The sequence below is a fragment of the Muntiacus reevesi genome, chromosome 2 (assembly GCF_963930625.1).
Source record: "Muntiacus reevesi chromosome 2, mMunRee1.1, whole genome shotgun sequence".
Taxonomy (NCBI): Eukaryota; Metazoa; Chordata; class Mammalia; order Artiodactyla; family Cervidae; genus Muntiacus; species Muntiacus reevesi.
Genome location: NC_089250.1, coordinates 164,961,803 through 164,988,847, shown reverse-complemented (window position 1 = coordinate 164,988,847; position 27,045 = coordinate 164,961,803). Strand labels below are relative to the sequence as shown.

General features: G+C 47.5%; 1 protein-coding gene across 1 annotated transcript in view; it reads left to right on the top strand.

Annotated features, from left to right (window-relative positions):
* Positions 1 to 1,420: 1,420 nt before the first annotated feature.
* Positions 1,421 to 27,045, top strand: part of CPXM2 (carboxypeptidase X, M14 family member 2) — a 135,598-nt gene continuing 109,973 nt past the window's right edge. The window contains exons 1-2 of the mRNA XM_065923497.1: positions 1,421 to 1,799; positions 13,325 to 13,423. Coding sequence (XP_065779569.1) covers positions 1,502 to 1,799; positions 13,325 to 13,423 — 397 coding nt within the window. The 5' untranslated portion in view covers positions 1,421 to 1,501. The remainder of the gene's footprint in view (positions 1,800 to 13,324; positions 13,424 to 27,045) is intronic.

Genomic DNA, 27,045 nt, shown 5'->3' with positions numbered 1-27,045 from the left:
GGAGGGAAGATGTGGCAGAATGGGAGAGAGCTGGGGCCACTGGAGGGACTCAGCATGCCAGCACCGGCTCTGAGATGCAGGACCCATGTGCGAGCCCCAGAGAGAGGCCACCAGAAGTTCCTTGGAGACAGCAAGAGGAGGGACTCGGGCAGCTCCCCGGACTGAAGACCGGCCGGTGAACGGGACCTCAGGGGTCCACCTCCAGGAACTGACCTCAACCAGCGCCCCTGTGAGCCTGCAAGATTCTTCCCTGGAGGCCCCACTAGAGAATGCAGCTTGCGAAGCGAAGCCTGGATTTTAGCCTGGGGACGCCCACTCAGATTCTACCCTGCAGACCTGTCCCATAATAAGTATGTGTTGTTTTAAACCACTAAACTTGTAGTCATTTGTTACAACCGCAACAGGCAGCCAGGGCAGGCCACACTTTCCCAACATCCCGGCCCGGAGGGCGAACACAGAGTTTTATTGGGGGCAGGATGGTACTTTTTTCAAAAGGTAGTGAGTTCCCTGCCAGCCTGGTGGGCCCTGGAGCAGGAATCTGCTCACCCGATGACCCAGATACGCCCTGTGGCTCTCAGGACAGCAGTCCTAGGAGGGCTCCAGCTCTCTCCGCACCTGGCAGAGTCACTTCTCAGAGGGATCAGGGCACCTGGTGGCTCAGAGGGTAAAGAATCTGCCAGCAATGCCAGAGACCGGGGTTCGATCCCTGGATTGAGAGGATCCCCGGGAGAAGGGAATGGCTACCCACTCCAGTATCCTTGTCTGGGAAATCCCATGGACAGAGGAGCCGGGCGGGGTACAGTCCATGGGGTAGCAAAGAGTCTGATACGACTGAGTTTCTTAACATTTTGAGAGGAGAACTTCCAGGGACGCTAGGCCCCGCCCTCATGAACTTGACCCCAAGGAACCTGGGGACCACCCGCAGTACCTGAAATAAGATCACAGTCAGGTGGAGGGAAAGCTTTGTCTGGCCAGTGGGGAACCCCTGTCTCGTGTGGAACCAGGGACGAGGCAGGGGTCAGGAGAGCTGGAGGCTAGGCTCGGGGCTTGTTTGCTTTAGGACCTTGGCCCATCCGGTTCCCCAACCTCTAAGCCGGCTGGAGCGACCGTCCGGACGGACACACTCCTAGGAGTCTCTGGGGAAGCAGGCTCCTAGCACCGGGCCGGCTTCGGAGGGAGGTGAGGGGAAGGGGAGAGGTTTGGAGACAGTTAACGGGATGGATGGTTCCCAAGGCCAGCCACCGCAGGGTCCGCGGGAAAGGCGGGGAGGAGGGAAGGGCGGGGCCGCCCCCCTGCGCCCGCCCCGAGCCTCGGCGAGCCCCTGCCCGCCCGGCCCGGCCCGGCCCAGCCCAGCCCAGCCCGGCGGGCGGGTCACACGCGCCGCCGGCCTGCCGCCTCCGCACCCCGTGCTGCTGAGCGCCCGGCGCCCCAGCCCCGCGCCGCCGCCCGCCCGGCGCTCCCGGCGCCCGTGACCCTGCCCGGGGCGCGGGGCGGAGCGGGCATGGCCCGCCGGGGGGCCGCCGCGCTGGCGCTGGCCCTAGCGCTCCTGGCGGTGACCCCGGCCGGGGTCGGGGCCCAGGGCGCAGCCGTCGAGTACCCCGACGACGACGTGCAGGAGACTTGGAGCCTGGAGCCTTCCTACGCGCGCCCGGAGCCCGAGCCCGAGCCCTTCTCGCCGCCGCTGCCCGCGGGGCCCGGGGCGGGGGAGCGGGGGCCGCGCCCACCCCAGCCCAGGCCGCCCAAGAAGGCGACGACAAAGCCCAAGAAAGCCCCCAAGAGGGAGAAGTTGGCTCCGCCGGGTAAGTTAACTCGCGGCGCTGGGCGGCCCGAGGGGGCGCCCGTGGCCGTGTGCCTGTCCCAGCGATGGCCTGCCGGTCCGCGGCGACATCTGGCTTCCCTCTGCGTGTGTCTGGGATGAGAGAGCCCCGCGAACTCCCCCCATCGCGGCCCCCACCTCCTTAGGCACTGATCGCGCATCCCGCCGTCCCTTCCGGAGCCCCAGAACTTAAACCTGTCCAGCTCCCCTTCTCAGCTGCCTGGGGAGCCGGTCCCTCAGCGCCAAGTTTGAGATTTACTGGGCAAAGGATCTTACTGCCTACTTCAGTCTTCTCTCAGGGCGTTTTCTTGAGAGTGAATTTCCAATTTGGTGATGGGACCAGTGGGGGTCTGTTTTGGCATAGTGGCTTTCTGGGGAGAATTCAGCTGGCCGGCCCTTCCCCAGCGAGGGTCCCCTTGCAAGCTCCCCACTTCATGATTTCTGTGGGTCCCTTGGATCCTCTGCCCAGGAAGGGGTTAGGATGGTAGCGCTTCTGCTGGGGAGCTTTGGGCTGCAGCCCCAGGAGGGGCCAGAGCTTCTGGACTTCAGGAAGCCCAGAGGCCCCCGGGGATCCACCCACCCCTCCCACCCTTCTCAAATGCATCCCCGTGTTCTGCCTGCCGATTGGGGAAATAGCTTCCATTCAGTTTCTTACACTTTGTGAATAGAGGACTTTCTCTTAATTGTCACAAATGTTCTGGACTCAAATAGCAAAGGGCTGCCGTCCTAATATTTCAGGATTGAGGAGTGAGAGCAGGACTGTGGCCAAGTTCCCCTGCTGGCCTTGGAACGGCCTTCCCTGAAAGGAGATTCCTGCCGGCGGTGGCACCGTTACACAGCTCCTGGCACGAAAGGCATCACCTTTGTTTGGTTAAACTGTTCACCGAGGATAGCAGCGAGGCCATGGGGAAGGAGCAGAGATGGGGGTCCAGAACTCCTGAATCGTGGGTGCCCATCGCAGCAGCAACTTTGTGCTTAGCCAAAGCGGCAGGGGTCCTGCCATATTTTGTGTGCTGCGTGATCAATCACTCGGCCGTGTCTGACTCTTTGAGACCCCACAGACTGTACCCCGCCCGGCTCCTCTGCCCAGGGGATTTTCCAGGCAAAAATCCTGGAGTGGCTTGCCATTTCCTTCTCCAGGGATTTGAGTTTGTGGGTGACTGTAAACCTGCGGGCCCTTCTGTGAGTTGTGTTGCCCTGCACAGAGCCAGCAGTCCCCATATTTTCTGGGGAATTATGCCTGTTAAGATTTGTAAAAACCACACTGGTTTAATAATAGGAATGGAAGTGGGAAAAGGCATTCATATTTGTAGACTCTGGGTAGAGTCTGTGTAGAGTCATACTGTGTAGACTGTGACTCTGTAAGGAGATTTATGGGCAACCATCTCATTTAATTCTTCCTTGGGCTCCGAGGGGTGCATATTCTTGTTACCTTGCAGATGAGGAAACTGAGGCTCTGACCGTGTCAGCAGTCTACTCAGGGTCACTTGCTGGCGGCGTGGCAGCTTTGGAGACCCTTCTCCTGTGCTTTTAACTCAAGGGCTTTTTTGTTTGGTCATGTGAATCAAGCTGGCATGTGTTTTTGTTTTTTAGCATCTGCCACATGGTTAGTGCGGTGCTGGGCATGGTGGCTCGAGGTGGGTGGCAGACACATCTGTTAGGTTCTGGTATGTACTGGGGGTGGCCGGGTGGACGTGGGGAAGCCCCAGGCTTGACTGGGAGTCCGAGGACTGCACTGAATTGCAGTTCTGGGGCTCAGTACTCAGCTTCTTGACCCCAGCATCTTCATCCGTATGCGACGGCTGCCTGGCTTTATTCTGTCACTTGTTCTAGGAGCTTTTCAACACAAGCTCGTGTGTCAGCTCGTGGTGGGGCCGGTCCCTTCTGAGCTGCTCGTTATTCTGTTACTAGGTCGTTACTGGGAGCCTGCTCAGCATCCGGTGCCGGGTGAGGTCCTGGGGGAGGGGAGAGCAAAGAGGCCCGGCCCCACCCTCCTGGAACACGCTGGGATCGGATGCTTGGAGGGGAGTTGCAGGGGTGTTGAGAGCGGTGTCGTTGATTCCCCAACTGAACACAGGTCCCTGCAAGCTCCAGACACTCAGCCACCAGGCCTGCTGCCATTTCAGGGTGTGTTTCTGATACACAGTTTGGGGCTTTTTAGACCACCTCCCCCCAACCCTGACAAGCAAAGTGTGACCCTGATCCAATACTTCTAGCTCTGATTCTCCCCGTCCTCATCTTTTTGGCCCTTGACCAGTGGAACCCTCTATCCTGAACCTGAAGTCAGAGAGGTCAGAGAGTTTGGTTAAGAATAACTTTTCTTAGGGCAGTTAGTGATAGTTTTGTGCAATGAAATTACAGTAAGAGAAAATGATTTTGCCTCCCTTCAGGGGTGGCTTGATATAGGTACTGCTCCTTTGCTGGTGGCTCAGTGGTAGAAAATCCACCTGCCAGTGCGGGAGGTGTGGGTCTGATCCTTGGGCTGGAAAGATCCCCTGAAGAAGGAAGTGGCAACCCACTCCAGTATTCTTGCCTGAAAAATCGCATGGACGGAGGAGTCTGGTGGGCTACAGTCCATGGCGTCACAAAGAGTTGGATACGGCTGAGCAACTAAACAACAACAAACATGACGTAATAGAAGCATTCATCTCTGTGTTGGACCATTTCATAAGCAGATTGCAATAATATCTTAGGACGGCATTTATAATATCTTAGGGGCCACAGTGGGAATGTTTATTGTGAGCTTTTGGACTGGGGGGGTGGTGCACTGTCTAGGCACTGAGGTGGGAGTGAGGGCTTAGATTTAGAGAAGAAGCATGTGAGAGCGTATATAACTGCTCATTGAGAATTCTCTCATGTGCTTTGTCTTCCCAAGTGATAAAATATTTTCCACATAGCTTGTATCTTACATACAGGCTGGGCTCAAGAGAAGATGGGAGGTAGATGCTCTGTGTCTCTGGGTCTAGGGGGAGTCTTGTCTGAATCCCATAGGAAGGTTTATTTAAGGGGCCAAGGGCACTGGGGATTTGATCTTGGTGTGAGTTTGGCTTTGACTCTTGGCTGTTTTTTCATGTCACCAATGTGCAATGGCTTTCACAGGTCAACATTCTCCTGGAAGTGGTTTGGATAGCTGAATCCTTTGGTTTATTGAGAGTATTGCATTTTTCCATGAGTGGCTGATGGATTCTGGAGTAGAACCCTTACATAACAAATAGAGTGGAATCTTAAATCTTTTTTTAAGTTTTTATTTCGAAATAAGTATAGACAGGCAGGAAATTGTAAAAATAATACAGCGAGGTCCTGTGTATCCTTCTTCCAACTTCCCTCAATGATAGCATCTTCTAGAACTACAGTACAAGATTTCTCTACCTTGAGAGTATTGCCATTTTGGGGCTGACATGTGTGTGTGTGTGTATGTTTATTCATGGGGAAGGCTGTCTTGTGCATGGGAGGGTGTTTAGCAACACGCACCCTCCTCCGAGTCGTGACAAGCAAAAATATCCTAGACATTGTCACATGTCACCGGTGGGCCCAGAATCACCGCTGTACACTGCTGTACACAGTATCAAAACAGAAAAATGACATTGGTACAGTACTTTTAACTTTCAGATGATGTGCTAAGTTGCTTCAGTCGTGTCCAACTCTGTGTGACCCTAAGGACTGCAGCCTGCCAGTCTCCTCAGTCCATGCCTTGGTCTCCAGGCAAGAGTACTGGAGTGGGTTGCCATTTCCTTCTCCAGGAGACCTTTCCTACCCAGGGATTGAACCTGTGTCTCTTACGTCTAACTTGCATTGGCAGGCGGGTTCTTTACCGCTAACATTACCGGACATTCCCCAATTTTCATGTGCACTCTTGTGTGTATGCGGATGTGTGTGAGTGTGTGTGTGTGTGTGTGTGTAGTTCTGCCTTGTCTCACGTCTATGGATTTGTGGAACCACCACCCCCATCAGGATACAGGACTGTGGAATCCTTGTCTGTGACTGAGTAGGACTCAGTCTTGTACAGTTTCTGAGGCCCTCGTTGTGAACGTCAGTAAATCCCAGAATTTTAGATCTTCAAGGAACCTAAGTGTTCATTGCATGCAAGTTCTTATTTATTGCAAGATTCTGCCAGCAGACTACTTGGTGTTAAAAAAATGATTAAAGAAGACTATTTAGGTGATACTAACTTTAGCACTTCATGAGGTGGGCAGGCAGTCTCCTTGTGGGGAATGGCAAAATGGGGCAGAAGGCGGGAAGTTTTTATAGAACAAAGAGCAAGGAGAAGAAAATAGAGAATATCTGGTTGGCTGGGGTGACACAGTCAACTTTGTTTGGGGTGAGAAGACCCAGAGTTGACCTGGCATTTGGGGATTAACTGAATACTTCTAGTCAGGAGGAGATTGTTAGTGCCAAGAAGTTTATGTAAGTTTTAATTTGGTAATGTGGCACTGTGGGCACAAGCAACTCCATCTTGGGCTTGGAAATTTACTTCAACACTGCTCTAGGCTCCCATGTTTTCACTGATGGGTGCTCACCACCTTGAAAGGCTGTTTGTTCATTGGATAAATAGTACTGATTGCTAGAATGTTCTTCCTCACAAGGACCTGGCAAGCTGCTTCTCTCTAATTTCATTTTTTCAACTGTCTCTTGCCAAATTCAATATTTTCTAGATCCCTGCAGTTGGAGGTCCAAAGAGTGAGTCTCTGGGCCCCATTTTCATCATCCCAGGGTGAGGAGTGAGATGAGGGACCACAGTCTGGGCATGCGAGTGGATGTGCGGTGTGCTTTCCATGTCATCTCCAAACTGATGGCTTTGGTTTGGAACCATACTCCTCTTAGAGAAAAAAAGGCATCAGAGAAGTAAACCATAGTTACATAACTGACCCGCCTTGCTCCCCGCCTCAAGAGGCGGTGAAAAACAAACAAGTTCACGAACAAGACTCAGTCGATGATTTGAAGATGTTTTATTCCCCCTCTTCCATTGGGCTGGAAGTAGCCTTGAACTGTTGGGTTCCTACCTGTTGGTTGCTTTCTTCAAGGGCTGGGGAGCATGCACATCTATTGGAATACACGCTTGCCTGCATCACACCCAGGGTTCTGGCCCTCTGTCCTGAGCCCATGGAATTCGCAGAGTGAGCAGCGAGCCATGTTTGTCTGTATGTCTGTGCCCAGAATTGGCGAGTTTGCACTTTGTCCTGTGTTCTACTCCGGCCTGGGAAGGGGAGGGGCTGGCGATAATCAGAGAGTTGTTATATGAGCATATTTGGTTGTAAACAAAGTCCTTTCTGTTATGGACTGCCAGCTAGTTGCTGGAAAGAGCTTCACTTTTAAGCTTTTGCTTCAGCACCCTTCAGGGCTTCTTGCATACTCCGCCCTTCGGTTGGAAATGTCTTCTCTTGGGCCAAGCTGGAGTGTGAGGATTAGGAGCATGTGTTTGTAAATGTTTCCCTGCATACTTTAAAAGCAATCACAAGGCTATCAGCACACCTAAACAAATAACAAGAAATCTTTGCAGCATGGCATTATATTCTCTCTGGAAGAGTTAAATCCAATTTTTTTTTTTTTTTTTTTTTTTGGTCCAGATCAACTTCCTAGAGAATTCCAAGGGAAAGGACTTTTTATAGAAAAGGTCTTCTCATGTACATCAGCAAGCAGCTTTCCTGAGACACCACCTCTGTTTCCAACATGCTTTCCAAAGTCAACTCTTCATGCTGGCAGATCTCCCCACCGTGCCTGTGGTTCTAGAAACCCGGGCTTGTGTGTGGGTGATGAAGGGGCAGACACCTGCATGTCTGGAGAAGCTGGGTTTGGAGGCCTGGCTTCTGAAGATAGCCATCGTGTTTCCTGTGTGCCCTGAGCATCCTTGACTGTGGGGTCTCATGGAGGACAGTGCTTTAGGTCTCATGGCAACAGTAGCCTGGGCCCTGGAATCTGGATTTTTTTTTTTTCTTTTTCTTTTTTTCCTTGCTTCATGGCGTGCGGGATCTTAGTTCCTCAATCAGGGATCGAACTCTTGCCCACTGTAGTGGAAGCACAGAGCCTTAACCACTAGACTACCAGGGAAGTCCCTGGAAACCTAGAATTCTGAGGTGGGGGTCTTCTCTGGATGTCCTCAAGGTGGTCACGGAGCGTGAGTTCTCAGGTCTGGCGTCTCCAGCAGTGGCTCTGCCCTCTCTTACCTTCTGAGGTTCCTGTTGCTTCCCTGGGATCATGAAACCCATAAAATCCGGGTGCCTTGGAATGGCCACGGGAAGGACTCGTGTCTGTAATTGACTGGCATCCCATTGGCTACTGATCTGGGCATCAAAGGAAGGTCAGAGCCACACAGGACACCTTTAGGTGTCAGACTTTTATGGAATACTTGGTTCATGAGAGGCACGTGTACGGGTTTGGCAGAGTTCGTTCGGGATTCAGAGAGATTCAGAATCTGGCTGTGCCTCTCGTGGGCACAGGTGACATCTTCACGCCTTGAATCCGTCACTGTGACAGGGGAGCAATAGCAAGAAGAAGAAGAAGAAGCTTCCCGAGGTGGTGTGAGGTTAGAAGGTCAAGGCACAGCCTCCCGGTCTCTCGAGGGTCGGGTGAGAGGCAGCTTCGACGCTGGGCCTCCAGGTCCCGCAGCCACGTTGAGTCCTGATGGCTTCCTGACTCCGAGCAGCGCAGCTCAGGTTGTTGGCACCTCCTTCTCCGAGTCTCACTGCCTTCCTGTCTTCACTTGCTCTTCATGAAATAATCGCCTCCCCCGGTCACTCCTGCAGCACAAGGCCTTGCCCCAGGCTGGCTCCAGGCAGAACCCAAACCGAGACTGCAGATACCCGCAGTGCCCTTGGCAGGACCCAGCACACCCCACCTGCTACTGTTCTGGGGGTGTCTCTAAAGGCTGCGGGCTTCTTACTTGGTTGCAAGTCAGGAAGGTAGAGGCTGCCTTCGCTACCTAGAGACTGGGAGGGGCTGTCCCTTCTGCCCCCGGGACCCTGGTGGAGACCAAGTCGTCTGAACAAGAGGCCGGCCCACAGGGGCCAGGGGCTGACTCACTGGTTTCCCAGGGAAGACACGGCTGAGTGGGGGCTGGGGGTAGTGGGTGGGAAGAAGCGCTTGTGATGGATTGATTGGCTGGTTGGTTGATTGATCGATAGACTTTGGCCCAGTCTTGGTTAAAAAAAAAAAAACTTAAGAAATTGCACCCGGTGCCTCCATCTCCAGCTCAGACCTTTCAGGTTGCTAGCTAACCAAAGCAAGCACATCCTTCCTCCACTCAACCTTTTGGTCCCCAGGCTTCTACCTGATCCCTGGAAAACCTGTTCCCACCAAGAGCTTGGCTCTCTCAGGTTTGGGATCTGAAAGAGGGCGCAGGGTAGTCCCCACCCCATGTCATGACCCCTTTTTTGCTAATACACACAGAGAACTCCAGTTTCTAACTGCTTAGTTTGGGTTTTTCATGTCCTCCTGCAAGATCCTTCTTGGTCCCATGGTTGTTTGAGAAAGTGAAATTATTGTCTGTCCCAGTGCCGCGAGGCGGCCTCTCTGGGGAGCTCCGAGAACCCTCGGTGGCTTGGGGCCAGGACCTTCCTCCCCAGGCGGGGTCCTTCATGAGAGCCTCTGGTGAGGGGCTCAGGGCTCAGGGCTGCATCCTTCAGAAGAGAGAGAGACAGCTGATGCTCTGGGGCTGGAATTTCCTGGGGAAAATGCAAATATGCAGCAAAGAATTGTTTCAGTTTCTGGGGCTGCTACTGTAAGCTCCTTGTATATCGAGAGGGGGGAAAATAGTTTCCTATCAACCAAGAAGCTTGATATTTATCACCAGGGACCAGAATAGAATGTGCGGCCCCCACTGGCAATTCCGTTTGCTACTTTTAAGGAATTTGGTTTTGTCACGCAGCCCAGATGGAGATGTTGATTTGGCTCCGGCTCCTCCTCTGAGCACTATTTCCACTTCTCTCCTTTCATCTGTATAGACCATATGCTGCCTTTCTCGCTGCAAGAGAAGAAGAGGTTGGCAAGGGCCTAGGCTGGGCGTCGGGCTCCCACTCTGCTGCCTCCTGGCTCTCTCAGTGACCTAGGGAGGGTCTCTTCTCCTCTGAGCCTCTGTGTGCCCATCTGTAGGGTAATGCTCACAGCAAGCTTCCTGCCCTCGATGGGTATTTGCCAAGATGGAATGTTCTAATCCATGAGAACCTATATGTGTGTTCAGTTGCTCAGTTGTGTCCGACTGTTTGCGACCCTATGACTGTAGCCCACCAGGCTCCTCTGTCCATGGGATTGTCCTGGCAAGAATACTGGAGTGGATTGCCCTTTCCTCCTCCAGGGACATCTTCCTGATCCAGGGATCCAACCCACATCTCCTGAGTCAGCAGGCGGATTCTTCACCGCTGAGCCACGGAGGAAGCCCTAATCTCTGAGAGGATGCCTTGTAAATTGTGACTCACGGGCCATGTGTCGGCTGTTACTTGCCCAGCCACTGGGATGATGCCCTGTGACTGTGTGTCCTCGGGACACATATGAACAATGAGAAGAGGGAGGCTGTCTTTTATTCACTGGTCACCACTGGTCAGGCACTGCCCCCGGTTCTTGGATATATGTCATCTGTGTCCTTCCCATGGCTTCCAGCGAGGCAGGTACCATGTCTCCTTATTTCACAGATGAGGGGATGGAGCACAGGAGGGGAGAGGTGGGTGCCCCGAGGACACACGTGGTCAGTGCAGTGGCAGAGCCTGGCTGCCTGGGGCTGGAACCACATCTGTAGGTAAATATCCCAGAAGTAGGTGTTCCTAGAGAAGGTGGCAGGGGCCCTGCCTATTTCTACCTCTTTGCCACTCCCTGTGGGGACTCTGTTTCCCACATGTTGATCTCAGGGATGACAGGACCTCTGCCCCACATCTGGGCCGTTCTTGGCTTCCCAGAGCTGAGCGCAGGGCGAGGATCCAGCCCAGGGGAGTGAGGCTGAGTGTGTCTGCAGGACCGCGTTCTCCGACTCCATCTTCCGTGTTGCCCGCCGTGGCCCCGGAGGGGGTGATTTGGCAGAGGGAGGGCCTGGGATGAATGTCCGGCTTCTGGGAAATGTTGGATGGAATGTTGTTCCCCAGAACTTTGGCTTTTTCCTCTTACATTGTGTAAAACTCCGCCCCCACCCCACCACCATCTTATCTTTCTGCCAAATCAGACTCTTCTGTCTCTAAAGTTGTGGCACCCAATTTTCCAAACAGTCAAGATTTTTACCGACGGTTCGCCATCAGGCTCTTTCAGAAGAAATTGTCTTTGGAGATCACTGGCCGTGACACCCGTCCCCACGAGAATGGGACAGATGCCAAGTGACATCAGGCTGATGTCATCAGCTGCACTCGGGTTGGCAGCCTTCCTCCTCTGGCCTTTCTGAATGTTTTGGTTTTTTGATTTCCTTGACCCAAGGAGGACTCTTAATTTTGTGATTTTTTTTAAGTTTATATTAACAATGAAAGATACGTCCAGCAGGTATCACCCAAGAATACGATGGAGAGAGAATTGCCCTTGGCCAGGCATGAAGCACCCTTGATTTTTTTGATGATGTTTTCTTGATAAATATCTTTTTTTTTTTTTTTTTTGGTGACTCTAGAATTTAATCTGAAATGACTTCATTAATTGGCACAATCCACTTGATGTTTTGGTATTTCAACTTGTTTCTTAAAGTCCAAACTAAGCATCTTTCTCCATAGACCTTCCCCTCCCCTTATTTTTCCTTGTTGGTCATTCACTGACTCATAATCATTCATGATCATTTGTTCATCACAGGCTTAACCAGACTCTGGAGGGAGAGCATGAGCAAAACCAGGCACAGTTCCTGCCCCCGTGAACAGAACATGTGTTGCACGTGTGTGATGATGTCATCCCAGACCAGGGAGCAGAACTGTAGTGGAGGCTGCTGACACCCCCCCAGGTCCTCTTTCCCACCCAGGCATGCCCCTCCCACAGCTGCTGGGGCTTGGCTGTGATGATTGCCAGCTGCTCCCTTGTCTGGAGCTTGACCCTTGGAAGGTGACATCTCCCACCCCCAGTAGGTCAGTCTGTGGCCAGAGACCAACCAGCTTGGGAAAGGCGACCCCTTGTCTCCCGGTAGGCCAACACTGTGTGCAGTGTCAGCTCCAGAGCGCCCCGTGGTGTCAGGCTGAGTCAGATTCTGGCTGGGGACCCAGCCTAGCTTACCTCCTTCCTCTGCCTCATCCTGCTTACTCCCACCTTTTCTCCTTAGAGCCCTCCCCCAATATATTACATGCACTGAACCCCTCCCTCAGGCTCCGCAAGGAAGCAAGTTGACCAGAGACAGGTGCCATCAGAGCTCAGCAAAGGAGGCAGTGATTTAGGTGGGAGTTCAGGAAAGCCATCTCAAGGAGGGCATGGTTGAGTGGGATTTGCAAGATCAGTCAGTTCAGTTCAGTTGCTCAGTCGTGTCCGACTCTTTGTGACCCCATGAATCGCAGCACGCCAGGCCTCCCTGTCCATCACCAACTCCCAGAGTTTACTCAAACTCATGCCCATTGAGTCGGTGACGCCATCCAGCCATCTCATCCTCTGTCGTCCCCTTCTCCTCCTGCCCCCAACCCCTCCCAGCATCAGGGTCTTTTCCAGTGAGTCAACTCTTCGCATGAGGTAGCCAAAGTATTGGAGTTTCAGCTTCAGCATCAGTCCTTCCAATGAACATCCAGGACTGATTTCCTTTAGGATGGACTAGTTGGATCCAACTAGTCCAAGGGACTCTCCAGAGTCCAAGGGACTCTCAAGAGTCTTTAACACCACAGTTCAAAAGCATTAATTTTTCAGCACTCAGCTTTCTTCACAGTCCAACTCTCACATCCATACATGACCACTGGAAAAACCATAGCCTTGACTAGATGGACCTTAGTTGGCAAAGTAATGTCTCTGCTTTTAAACACGCTATCTAGGTTGGTCATAACTTTCCTTCCAAGGAGTAAGCGAGATCAGAGGAAGTGAAATAGGTAGAGAGTGAATGGAAGGATGCTGCAGAGGAGAAACAACACATACCGAGTTCTGGTAGACAGAAAATATGATCTGAAGGCTGAAAAGAAGCTGGTGTTTGTGAGCAGAGAGAGCCCTCCAGGTACTCAGCTGGGACCTTGGAGAGAATTAGGTGGGAGGAGCCCAGCATGGTAGGAAATCTAGCTCCAGGCTCAGAGGCCTGGACTTCCAGCTCCATTTTATCCATTTTATCAGTTAAACGTAGTGTCACTCTTGGAGTGCCAGGGAGGGCCAAAAGTACCCCCACAGGACATTTTTCAGCCTTAGAATAGTAGCTGCTTGCAGGTGTGCATTGTTGGTTACCGTGTTTATTTCCCTGGGCGTTCACTATAACACACTTCCTTTCCTGTAACCACCAGCCTCTCAGGGTTCAAGGAGCCATCACTAGGGTCTGGGGAGGCAGAGGGTGGAGATGGTTGCTTTGCAGGAGAAGATGGTTGAGTCTCACCATCCTGGGATGACTCTGACATATGGGGAAGTAAAGGCATCTCTCTCTCTCTCTTTTTTTTTTTTCTTTAGGTAAAAATATCAACAGAAAAGGCGTGAGAACCAAGAACTCTGAGAAGGCTGCCAGTGATGATCACGGCGTCCCCTTGGCCCGAGACACTGTCCAAGAGGGTGAGTGAGGTCCCTGATGTGCCTCCCGCCCCAGCTGTGTCTCCGGCCCGGACACAGTAGCTGGGTTCTGAGTGGAGGGGGTGGGCCTGGGGTCTCTGCCTCTTCTGAACCCTCCGTGGGGGGAGGAATGAAAGCATGCACATCCTTTCTCTTCTGTGCATACGGTAACCCACAGTCATCCTTCCCCGTCGGCTTGACTGAGGTCATTTCTGAATTCCCTGGAGCTCTTCCCTCACTCCCTCCTCCTCAAAGACAACCTCATTTCCTTTCCTGTGGGCCCACAGCCTCGTGTGTGCATTTCTTATCACCCAACAAAACCCAGAGCCTCCAGGGTCAGAGGTCAAGTCTTTTACTCCCAAAGCATGTGATCCTAGGCCTGGCATTTTACAGTCATGTAAAAATATTAGTCCTTCAATTACTTACCTTAGGATAGTCAAAGCCATTAGTTCTAGACTCATGGACAAGCTCTGGCTCACTACTTATAGCTAATATTATTATTATTAACTATTACTATTACCATTATTGTATCTGTTATTCTGTGGTATCTCGGAAGACATTTCTGCTGACATTAGTAATGCTGAACATGTATTAAGCACTTAAGCCCTCAGTAGTTGCTGTGTACTGGGCCTCTTACTTCACGTCTCCTGATGTCCCTCTGAGTATTGTGGATAGTCTTATTATTATTACCATCATCGTATCACAGGTGAGGACAATGAGACTCAGTGATATGGGTCGTTTGCTACCATTATGCGGCCTTCAGTTTGTAAAACAAGGATTTGGACTCCAGATTTTCTGATTCTAGGCATTCTGTTTAGCAGCACAGCTGCTTGACATATATAGAGCATTTCACAAATTTGCATTTATAGAGGCAGGATCTGATTTCAGCTGCCATGTGAGCTCATAAAGTGTGTAACAGAGTTGATTGTCACAAAGGGAATTATATATTCCCTTAGGCACATTGTGATGATCTGGGGTTGAGTTTCCAACCAAGAGTTTGCCATCAAAGAAATCATAGATAGGACTAACAGCACATCCTAAAATAAAAACAGAAGTTCCACCACAGTGAACTTCTGCAACCACTTAATATATGGGAATTCTATTCTGTCGTAAAGTGGGCGGGTGAGCCCTGGGCTCATTGCCCTTGGGAGGACCCAGCATATCAGGAGGGTGTGTGGAGGACCCAGGGGTGCTAGGGCTGTGTTTCTGTGGGTTTGTCCTGAGAGTGGAGTCCTTTGGGGGTTTCCACTCAGTGGGTGGTAATGAGACTCCCACGTTGTGTGGGCCTCAACATGACTTTTTATCCCTTGGCCCCAACAGGCTGATAAAACACCAGCTGTTTCTCCAGAATACAAGTCACAATTCTGTCTCTAGGTTCTGTCAGATCTGGGACCAGAGAGTTCTTTCTTGTCTTGTTCATTCTTTGATGCTTTCAAAAGTATTTTAAAAAATATTTTTCCAGATTTATTTTTTAGTAGCTTTAGCACAAGGGTTGGTTTGAATTATCTTGTTTCTTCATTACCAGAGTTGGAAGTTGTTATAATTTCGAAAGGCATTTTCACAAAGATTTTTTCTTTTTCATTTTATTGAATTGAAGTATAACTGATTTGCTATGTCATTTTGGTTTATCTTGTACAGCAAAGTAATTTTATATATACAAACACATACACACATATATATTCTTTTTCATATTCTTTGCCATTATGATTTATTACATGATGCTGAATATAGTTCCATATGCTATATGGTAAGCCCATGTGTTTAGAAAGATCACTCAGAATTTTTAAAAAATCTTGCTTTGTTGTTTATCACAAAGACTTTTCAAGGCCCATTTCTGTATGCAAATGCATGTTCATACACGCAAACACACACACACACGTGCACACACTCACACACACACTGAAGTCTGAACTTGCCTCCTGTTCTGCCGCACACCCACTCCCCATCTCCCACTCTGGACCACTGAGGATTGTTCCCCTGGCCTTAACCTCAGTGCCCTGTCTGGACAGCTGGGACCCCGTTCTCAAAGGCAGTCTTTCTGGCTCTGATTCACTGAATGTCCTAGATGTGATTTTGGCCTGTGGACTTTATTCATAATGCTCTGCTATTAAAATGAAATTGAGAAGTTGAGGAAGACCCTGGAGGGAAGAGAAGCTGCAGGGGCCCTGATGTGCAGATGCAGGAGGGAGAGAGACGGTGATGAGGGGAGGTCGTGTGCAGGGGGCAGGTGGCACAGCCTTTGGGAACGTGGGTCTGGACCAGGAGCTCCACCTCGAGGTGGAACTGGGCAGAACAGGGCCTCAGATGGGCAGCTGGGCAGGCACAGGACCCCTCGTCCATCATTCTCTCAGCATCTCCTCCGGTCGTGCTGGGGCCTTGTTGGAGATGTGGCAGAATGACGAGGTGGGAGGATGGTTGTCATCTACATCATGTCCAAGGTGGCAGGTGGAACAGATGGCGCTTGCTTCATTTCCAGGGTGGTGGGCAGAACAGATATTAAACACACTGAGCTATGTGAGTGGATGGCATCAAAGGGCTTGGGTCAGATGTGGATCTGAAACCACACAGCCCAGATCGGGACTTGAACCCACTGTCTTTCAGGTCCTGTCTCAGGGCTTAATGAAGCTCAGGTTCTTTATGTCTCATCACAGAAAGAATTAAGTGAGAGACAAAGTGATAGGTAAGAAGTAGGTTTATTTAGAGATACACATTTCAGAGACAGAATGTGGTCTGTCTCAAGAAGTGAGAAGGGCTTTGGGAGGAACACACTCCACAGACAGAGTGTGGGCCATCTCAGAAGGCGAGAAGCCCCAAAATATGGGGTGGTTAGTTTTTATGGCATGGGTAATTTCATAAGCTAATGAGTGGGAGGATTATTCCAACTGTTTTGGAGAAGGGGCAGAGATTTCCAGGAATTGGGCCAGCCCCCACTTTTTGGCAGTTTATGGTCTGCCTCAGAAGTGTCATGGCCCCTGGGGTGTGTCATTTAGCAACTAATATATTACCGGGACAGGCTTTCCTGGTGGCTCAGTGGTAAAGAACCTGCCTGCTAATGTAGGAGACGTGAGTTCAATCCTTGGGTCAGGAACATCTCCTGGAGAAGGGAAAGGCTACCCACTCCAATATTGTTGGCTGGAGAATTCCATGTACAGAGGAGCCTGGTGGGCGGCAGTCCATGGGGTCTCAAAGAGTCAGACACAACTTAGCAACTAAACAGCAACAACAACAAATTACAGGGAGCGTATGATGAGTTTCAAGGTCCCCTGAAAGTCGAATCTTCCGCCATCTTGAACCTAGTTGGTTCTAACCAGGTTTTGTCGGCAAGTCCCTTTTACTGCAAGGAGGTCAAACCTCTCATTCCTAAAGGAAATCGACCCTGAATAGTCGTTGGAGGAATTAACGCTCAAGCTCCAGTACTTTGGCCACCTGATGGGAAGAGCTGGCTCATTGGAAAAGACCCTGGTGCTGGGAAAGATTGAAGGCAAAAGGAGAAGAGGGCAGCAGAGAGTGAGATGGTTAGATAGCATCATCAACTCAATGGACATGAATTTGATCAAAATCTGGGGGACAGTGGAGGACAAAGGAGCCTGGTGTGTTGCAATTCATGGGGTCACAAAGAGTTGGGCCTGACTTAGCGACTGAACAACAGCAACAATGGCTGTGTCATTCTTGTACAGTTTGTGCCCTGCTCCCTTCTCTCCTGTTTTGGACTCACCGTGAGAGACCCTTAGTTTAAGGGAGAGATTATGTATGTGGCTGTCACCATGACTAAGGATTAGTGTCATCTGTGGCAAGTCTCCAAAATACATCTTGGGTATTGTTCTTTAACAGCATATGCAGTGGTTGAATTACTGGTGTAGTCTTCACATCTCCGTAAATCTACAGTCTTTGCCATGTGACTCTCCAGCCTCCTTTGTAAAAGTTGAAAGCTCCTTGATTGTGGGCTGTCCATGTTCTTTGGAAGGCAAATAGAATAAGATGGACTGAAAAATTGCAGTTCTGGGCAGAGTGCTTAAGAGACTTTGATCGTTTCCATTTTCCCCTTGTGCCCTGCCATCTTCATGAGAAGAATACACACATCTAGCTCACTGGCCCAAGGAGTCTAGGAGATGAGTGAAGCAGATACAGGCCCAGTCTGCAGCCTGGAGCTACCAGCTGAGCCCAGCTGATCTAAAGACAACTAAGAAACAAGTGCTCCCTATGTGCCCCTGGGAGTTTGTGGCGGTTTGTTACACAACAGTAGCTGACAGATACAGTAAAGAAGATACTCATTTTTTAAAAAGTTGCATCGTGTTCTATTGAATGGATGTTCCACAATTTATTTGAACTCTAGGTGGTGGACATTTAGGTTGTTTTCAGTATTTTGCTACTGAATGAAGAGTATTACAGTGAACTTACCAGGCACTGGTTGCAGAATAGCTCCTTGCCTGCCATTCAGAGCCCACCATGATTTGACCTATTTTTGGCCTCTGTCTCCCTTTTTTCCAGCCAGATAAGAGCTTGTTTCTCAGACATGTCCTGTGCTGAAAGCTCGCTCATGTGTTTCCTCCAAAGGGAATTGGGCAAGCATCTCAGTTGGTGATGGAGAAGCAGCTTTGGGGTCAGGCTCTACCCTCATTGGCTGTGAGGCTCCAGGCTAGTTACTATCTCTATGACCCAGTTTCCTCCTCTGTAAAGAGGGGATAATATCTCCTTTATAGCCTTTTTGTGGAGATGAAATAATGTGTGCAGAGTGGAGCATACACAGTGAGCTCTCAGCAAACATTAGCTGGGATTTTTATTTGCTGTCTTGGGATTTTTTTCATGCCTTAGTTATAGGAGTTGGCAGATATTTTTAAAGGATCATAAATATTACACACTTTATTGGCCAGCGAGCAAAGTCAAGACTATTATGTCGGTATTTAAATAACCATTAAAAAATATAAAAACAGTTCTTATCTCGTGGGCCCTACAGACCCAGACGGGGAACTGAATTTGGCCCTGATGAGGACTGTAGCTTGCTGGATTCTGCCTCAGAACTTGTTGTTCAGTAGCTCAGTCATGTCTCACTCTTTGGGACCCCATGGACTATAGCACACCAGGCTCCTCTGTCCTCCACTATCTCCCAGGGTTTGCTCAAACTCATATCCACTGAGTGGGTGATGCCATCCAACCATCTCTTCCTCTGTTGCCCCCTTCTCCTTTTGCCTTCAATCTTCCCCAGCATCAGAGTCTTTTCCAGTGAGTTGGCTCTTTGCATCAGGTGGCCAAAATGTTGGAGCTTCAGCAACAGTCCTTCCAATGAATAGTCAGGGTTTATTTCCTTTAGGACTGACTGGTTTGATCTCCTTGCTGTTCAAGGGAACACTTCGTAGAACTTGACAGTTGTGCTACTGCTGACTCCAGGAAGCCCGTCCTGATCACCTGTATTTTGCCTTCCTGTATCTCTTCCTCATGGTCCTGGTCCTCTCCCCTCTCACACCACAGTGATTCCTGTGCCTGACTCTTCTGTCCTGGAAGGCTGTGAATGCTTGTGAGCAGGATCTGTGTCTGATTCACCTAAGGCTATGCCCAGTGCTGGAAGAAGCAACTCTTGATCAGAATGCTGTGCTTAGCCGCTCAGTCGTATCTGACTGTGACCCCATGGACTGTGGCCCGCCAGGCTCCTCTGTCCGTGGTATTCTCCAGGCAAGAATACTGGAGTGGGTTGCCATGCCCTCTTCCAGGGGATCTTCCTGACCCAGGAATCAAACCCAGGTTTCCAGCATTGCAGGCAGATTCTTTACCGCCTGAGCCACCAGGGAAGCCCTTTGATCACACACGTTTATCAAGCACCCCGCACTGTGTCGCAGCTAGTGTTCAGAGGTAGAGAACAGGTGTCCGTGTATGCTGAAGCTGACCGTCCGTGGTCCACATCAGCAGGATGGGCCCTGCACAGGAAGTGCTCTTTGATCTGTAGGAAGGAAGCCTCATTTCCCACCATGATGGAAGTAGGATGGTTTTGCAAAGCGGTACTTGTTGTGAATGGACCATCCTCAGCACTCTGCCTCTGGCGTGGGTTGGGTGAGACTTGAGGCCCCTACCAGGCACCATGCTTGGAGATTGTGTGTGTGTGTGTGTGAAACTTGAGGGTTTTCTTTGTATCACAGGCTCATTGGAAAAGACCCTGATGCTGGGAAAGATGGAAGACAGGAGGAGAAGGGGGTGACAGGATGAGATGGTTGGATGGTATCACCAACTCAATGGACATGAGTGTGAGCAAGCTCCAGGAGATGGTGAAGGACAGGGAAGCTTGGCGTGCTGCAGTCCATGGGGTTGCAAAGAGTTGGCCATGACTGAGCGACTGAATAACAACAACAAATTTAAAATTGTTTTGTCTTCATGGAGAATTGTTTTTTTCTTCTATTGTGTATTGACTTTCTTTAAATGACTACTTTGTGACTTAAAAAATCTATTTTGTGTGACATTAAAGAGGCTTTATAGCAATTTAGAAAAACCTGTTTAAACCCAGATTATCTTTTTAAAGACCTGGAACCGTGTAGGAACATAGAATGATCTGTTCCTTGAAAGTATGAAAAAACTAGGCTGTAAATTCATCTGAGCTGGACACTTTCCATAGAGGAAATTCTTTGATAATGCTTCATTTTCTTTCATGGTTCTTGATCTATCAGGCTTTCTATTCTTTTGAGTTTGTATTGAAGGTTTTATTTTTCAAGATAAAATTTAATAAATTAATATATATTATGAAATTTGTTCGTTTGTTTTAGAGCAGTTTTTTCACACTTAGAGAAAAATGAGAGGAAAGGATTCCCATGTACCTCCCCTCCTGCTCTGGCTTCCGTCATTAGTAACACCTTGCATTCACATGGCACATTTGTTACAACTGAGTCAAGTATGACACTAGCGGTAAAGAGCCTCCCTGCCAGTGCGGGAGACACTTAAGAGATGTGGGTTTGATCCCTTTGTCGGGAAGAGGACACGGCAACCCACTCCAGTATGCTTGCCTGGAGAATCCCCATGGACAGAGGAGCCTGGCGGGCCACAGTCCATAGGGTCGCACAGAGTCGGACACCACTGAAGCAACTTAGCACACACCCACCTTCTTATTAGCTAAAGTCTGTAGTTTGCATTAGTGTTTACTCTTCCTGTTAAACATTCTGTGGGTTTGGACGAAGGCATAATGACAAGTAACTGCTATGTATGACGGAATAGTTTCACTGCCCCGGAAGTCTCCTGTGTTCATCCTGTTCATTCTTCCTTCCTCCAGACCTCTGGCAACCAGTGTCTCCAGAGATTTGTCTTTTCCAAAATGTCATGTGGTTGAACTCATACTGTGTGTATCCTTTAAAGAGTGGTTTCTTTCATTTAGCAATTTACATTTAAGGTTCCTCCATGTCTTTTCATGGCTTGCTTGAGAGCTCATTTCTTTTGATCATGGAATAGTATTCCACTATATGACTGTACCATATACATTTGTTTATTCATCTGTTGAAGGACATCTCTGTTGCTTCCAAGTTTTGGCAATTAAGGATAAAACTGCTATGAATATTCATGTGCAGGTTTTTGCATGAGCATAAATTTTCAGCTCATTTGAGTAAATACTGGGGATGGTGACTGCTGGATCACATGATAAGAGTATGTTTAGTCTTATAATGAGTTTTGTCCCTTCTATAGTACCCTCGTTCACCAAAAAAAAATTCAGTGTTACCTCTCTCCCTTTTTTGTGGATTTTCAGGGTTTTTTTTTTTTTTTTGGTCCATTCAGTATGTACTTTACACATTTGTTACCACATCACTATCACTGGTATAATTTTCTGCAGTGGTATTTCTGCTCATACTGCTTTGTGTAAAATATTTCCTACTTTTATTGTGAAATAATGCATACTTATGGGAAAAGTCCACTAAATATATGTTCATTAACAAATATTTATAAAGTCAATCCCTATGTAACCATTACCTTGCTCCAGATTGACCATTGTCAATCTCCCTATGCAACGTTTAACCCTTCAAACTTTAGAGGTTACCTCCATCCCAATTTTGTTAACATTTCCTCAACTTTCTTTATAGTTTTACTATTTATATTTGTATTTCTAAATTAGTGTGTTTGACCTGGTTTTGAAATTATCTAAGTGAAATCACACTGTGTACCTTTCTATCAGTGTTACGTTTGTTTGGTTCATTGATTTTTATTCCATCATAGGAATTCACAGCAATTTCTTTATCCATTTTAATGCTGAAGGACATTTGACATGTTTTCAGTTTCTTTCTTTTATGAAAAGGGTTGCCAATGAAAACTCTTACCCACACATCCTGGTGCCCATGGGCTTGAGTTTCTCCTGGTGTGTATACAGTTAGGCGTGGAAAGACTGGGTTCACCTTGACTGTTGAACAAATGCTCAGTTGTTTCCCTCACTAGTCATTTCATCCTAATTTTCCATCAGCATGGTGTGGGGCCGCCATGGTTTCACTTCCCAACCAACTACTGTGTGATCACACTTTAAAATTTGCCAGTCTGTTCTTATTTAGTCACTAAGTTGTGTCCGACCCTTCTTCAGCCCCAAGGAACGTAGCTTGCCAGGCTCCTCTGTTTCTGGGATTCTTCAGGCAAAAATACTGGAGTGGGTTGTCATTTCCTTCTCCGGGGGATCTTCCCAACCCAGGGATCAAACTCATATCTCCTACATTGCAGTCAGATTCTTTACTGCTGAACCAGCAGTGAAGTCCAATCTACTGGGTGTATAATAGTAATTCATTTGTGATTTCACTGACATTTCGTAAGTACTAATGAGTTTGAGCATCTCTTCATATATTTATTTGTCATTTAAATATCTTTTTGGGTGAAGTTCCTGTTCAATTTTTTTCTTAGAAATTTATCCGTTCAAGTATGAGTTTTGACTTTATAGTCAAAAGAAAGTCACTATAAAGTCAAAATATGTATTCTTTGTTTTTGTGGCTCAATTTTTGTTCCTATGGACTCTTAATAAATGAAAATTCTTAGCTATGATGTAGTCAAGTGTATCAGTCTTCTCTATGGTTGCTACTCTTTATATTGCTTTCTAACGCTTTCTTATACCTTTTTTCTCTTTCTCATTTAGGTCTTTGTATACTTGGAATGGATTTTGTTTGTTTGTTTGTGATATGAGATTGAAGTTCAGTTTAATTTTTTTCCTGTAAGTACCTGAAGGGAACAGTCCCTCTCTCCCCACTGTTCTGTAGTGCCCACCTTATGTGCCGGGTATCAAGAGTCTGTATATGCTCGGCTTTGTTTTTAGGCTCTCAGTTCTGTTCTTTATCATTAATTCACTTTTATACTCATCCATAAAATATCTCATTATTATTGCTTGATAACAAAGCTTGATAACTGATAGAGCAGAACTTTGTTATTCTTCCATAGTTTTGGTAACTCTTGATTCATTGAGTGTGTCTGCACACACATATTTGCACCATCTAGTCAAGTTCTTTGGGCTTCCCTGGTGGCTCAGACAGGGAAGAATCACCTGTAATGTGGGATACCCAGATTCAGTTCCTGTGTCAGGAAGGTCCCCTGGAGAAGGGAATGGCTACCTAGTCCAATATTCTTGCCTAGAGAATCCCATGGACAGAGGGGCCTGGCGGGCTATAATCCATGGGATGGCAAAGAGTCGGACACGACTGAACGACTAACACTTTCCCTTTCCCTTTTCAGTCAAGTTCTTTAAAAACTTCCCTGGAATTTAAACTCGAGTTGCATTAATTCCAGAAAATCAGTTTGGAGAGGATTTACATATTTACATTGAGTTTTCTAATCCATAAATGTGATATACCTCCTTATTTCTTAGATCTTTTAAAATATCTCTCAACACATGGGTCTTCCACATCTTTAATAGATTTATTCTTAGATAGTTGCTCTTCTGTGATGCTTTTAATTTCAGTTTTATAATGCTTTTTTGTAGTGTTACAGGAGTACAGTTGATCTTTGAATGTTGATTTTATACCTGGTAACCTTGCTAAAGTCTTATTAACTATAAATTTATTTGTGTATTAACTTAGATTTGGGTACAAAAATCAGTATATACTAAATAATGACAATTTTCTTATTCTTTTCCATTTTTTAAGTTTTTTCTTTATTTTTTCCCTACTGCATTGACAAAGACCATAGTTCAAAAACAGTAGATCTTTCTTTGTATGTTTTAATTATATCTTTGGATTTTAGTTTTTTATGTTCTTTTCCCCAGCATATTTTTTTTTTGGCAAATACAGGCCCTGTCTCTTGCACTGCACTTAGGATGAACCATTTATGGGAAGACATTTTACTGGTTATCAAATCACATTGTTTCTTTCAGAGTTTTTTGGATGGTGTACCTCTTTTAATGTTCTTCTTATGGAATTTTTGTTCTTCACAGACTAAAAGTTAGTATTTGCTCTTTACTCAGCTTTAAATGAGGCAGTATCCAGTCAGATTTTCTTCCCTGAAGACAGTTTAAGCCTTTCCTCAGATCTGAAGATGTTGACCTAGTCAACATGCAAAACCCCCGGTACAGTTTCCACTTTCTAGCAGCTTTTTCTCTTTTACATATTTTTGCTCTTCTGTGGTGCCAGCTTCTCCCCTCACTGCTGGTTCATAGACAGTCCGGCCCGATGGGATTCGTGGGGAATTATAACCACCTCCATATGCTGTTATCAGTGTTCTTCTGGTCCCCACACTGCCAGACCATCACACCTCCCCCTACATCCTGTCCAGTTGTGTTTTAAGGAGTTCTGATCCAAACAGTTGTAGAAACTTGGCTAGGGAGCGAGGTGAGCACTTGGCCACCTCAGAAAGCCACGTCTGGGCTTTAGAGATAGGTGTCCAATTTTCCAGTTGCTGCAGACCCTGGGTTTCATGAATAGAGGCATGCAAGAGGGTTGAAGGGTTTTTCTGTCTCTTCTCTGGTCATCTTCATTTTTTTTTTTTTTCTCAATTGTCTCCATTGCACTCACATGTGGTGGATGTCCTTCCACCTCTGGCATTAGGTTGAAGCATTGTTGGGGGTCTTTCCTTATCTGCATCTTCATAGATTTTTTAGGATGGGTTTGGGAGAGGTTGCAAAATTTTAATCTAGAGTTCCCCAAAGTCTATGATGCCTGTACAGCTGGTGACTTTATGAGTAAATAACCCTGAACACATTATAAGAAGGTTTTTCCTTTTGACATACTTTACAAAAGCTTTTTATTTGAAATAATTGTAGACCCACAGGAAGCTGCAAACAAATGGGTCTTATGCAATCTTCAGTGCTGACATTTTGTGTAACTGGTACAATAACAAAATCTGGTCATTGGTATTGCTACAATCCACAGAGCATGTTCAGATTCTGCTAGTTACACATGTACACACACAGTTCTATCACCTTAATGCTTCCTGGTGCTGCCCCTTAGTCGTCACACCCTCCCTCCCCCAGTCCCTGACTCCTCAGCCACTGATTTGTGCCCCATTGCTGTAATTTTGTTTTTTTAATAATGTTAGATAAATGGAATCATACAGTATACAGCTTTCTTTTCTTTTTTTTAAAATTTTCTCCTTTCAGCATAATTCTGAACTGGATACATAGACTTACTTTTGTATTAGTATGTTGTGATGAACTTCCCAGGTGGCGTTAGTGGAAAGAATCCACCTGCAAATGCAGGAGATGTAAGAGACGTGGGTTTGATTCCTGAGTCGGGAAGATCCCCTGGAGGAGGGCATGGCAACCCACTCCAGTGCTCTTGCCTGGAGAATCCCAATGGACAGAGGAGCCTGGTGGGCTGCAGTCCATAGCGTTGCAGAGTCGGACATGACTGAAGCAACTTAGCAAGCACACAGTATTTTGTAATAGTCAAAAAAAGCTAAGCTTGTTTAAAAAATTCTTATTACTGAAGTGTACCATGCATACAGAAAAGTCTAGGACTCATAAGGGCATAGCTCACTGGTTGTCACCTACACCAGGCCCATATAATGAGAATGCACCATTGTAACTGTCATTTAGATCAGAAATAGAACATGATCAGAACTTCTGAGATTCCTTCTCAAAGATAACCACTGTCAGAGATGACTTTTACCTGTTTTGAACTAATGTTCATGCATTGTATGAATCATACATTGCATTCTCTTTGCGGCTCATTTCTTTCAGTCAGTATTTTGTTGATGAGATTCATCCATGTTGTGTAGAGCTATGGCTTATTTATTTTCATTAGTTTATAGTTTTCTATTGCACAACTGTGCTGTGCTGGGCTTAGTCACTGACTATCCCACAATTTATTCATTCTCATATTAGTGGGCATTTGAATTGTTTCAGTTTGTAGCTATTACACATAGTTCTGCTAGGATCATTCTTACAAGAGATTTTGGCATATGCATAAACATGTTTCTGTTGGGTATATACCTAGAAGTAGAGTTGCTTCCTTGGTGGCGCTAGTGGTAAAGAACCCACCTGCAGTGCAAGAGACATAAGAGATGAGGATTTGATTCCCCCATTGGGAAGATCCCCTGGTGGAGGGAACAGCAATCCTCTTCAGTATTCTTGCCTGGAGAATGCCCATGGATAGAGGAGCCTGGCAGGCTATAGTCCATACGGTCACAAAGAGTTGGACACAGCTGAGTAACTGGATACAGCACAGGGCCTGAGTATCTGCAGAAAGTACTCCTAGAGAGTTTTCCAAATTGGTTGTACCAGTTAACACTTGTGCCAGGGGTGTTGCTTCATTTCTGCACCAACATTTGATAGTATGCCTTTCTTGCTGCTGTTCAGACCCTCAGTCGTGTCCAACTCTTTGAGACCCCATGGACTGCAGCACACCAGGCTTCCCTGTCCTTCACCATCTCCCAAAGCTTGGTCAAACTCATGTCCATTGAGTCGATGATGCCATCCAACCATCTCATCCTCTGTCCTCCTCTTCTCCTCCCCATTTCAATCTTTCCCAGCATCAGGGTCTTTTCTAGTGAGTCGGCTCTTTGCATCAGGTGGCTAAAGTACTGGAGCTTCAGCTTCAGCATCAGTCCTTCCAATGAATATTCAGGATTGATTTCCTTCAGGATGGACTAGTTTGATCTCCTTGAGGTCCAAGGGACTCTTAAGAGTCTTCTCCAACACCACAGTTCAGAGTTAGAAAGCATCAATTCTTCAGTGCTCAGCCTTCTTTATGATTCAATTCTCACATCCATACAAGACTACTGGAAAAATTGTAGCTTTGACTATAGAGACCTTTGTTGGCAAAGTAATATCTTTGCTTTTTAATACACTGTCTAGATTTGTCATGTCTTTCTAGTTGTATTCATGTTGTTGGGAGTGTACTGGTATCTCATTGTCATCTTAATTTGCATTTTCCTGAACGCTAATAATTCCTGTTTACTCACCATTAAGACATCTTCTTTCATGAATACCTCTTCGGGTCTTTTGCTCATTGTTCTTCTCAATAATAAGGTTTTTTGTTTTTGGTCTGTTTGCTTTTCTTAAAATTATTGTGGATGTGAGTCTTTCGTTATACATTTGCATTGTTTTTGTTGTCCAGCCGCTAAGTCCTATCTCTTTGTGACCCCGTGGACTACAGCACACAAGGCCCCTGTCTATCTCCCAGAGTATACCCAAGTTCATGTCCGTTGAATCAGTGATGCCATCCAACCATCTCATCTTCTGCTGTTCTTGTCTCCTTTTG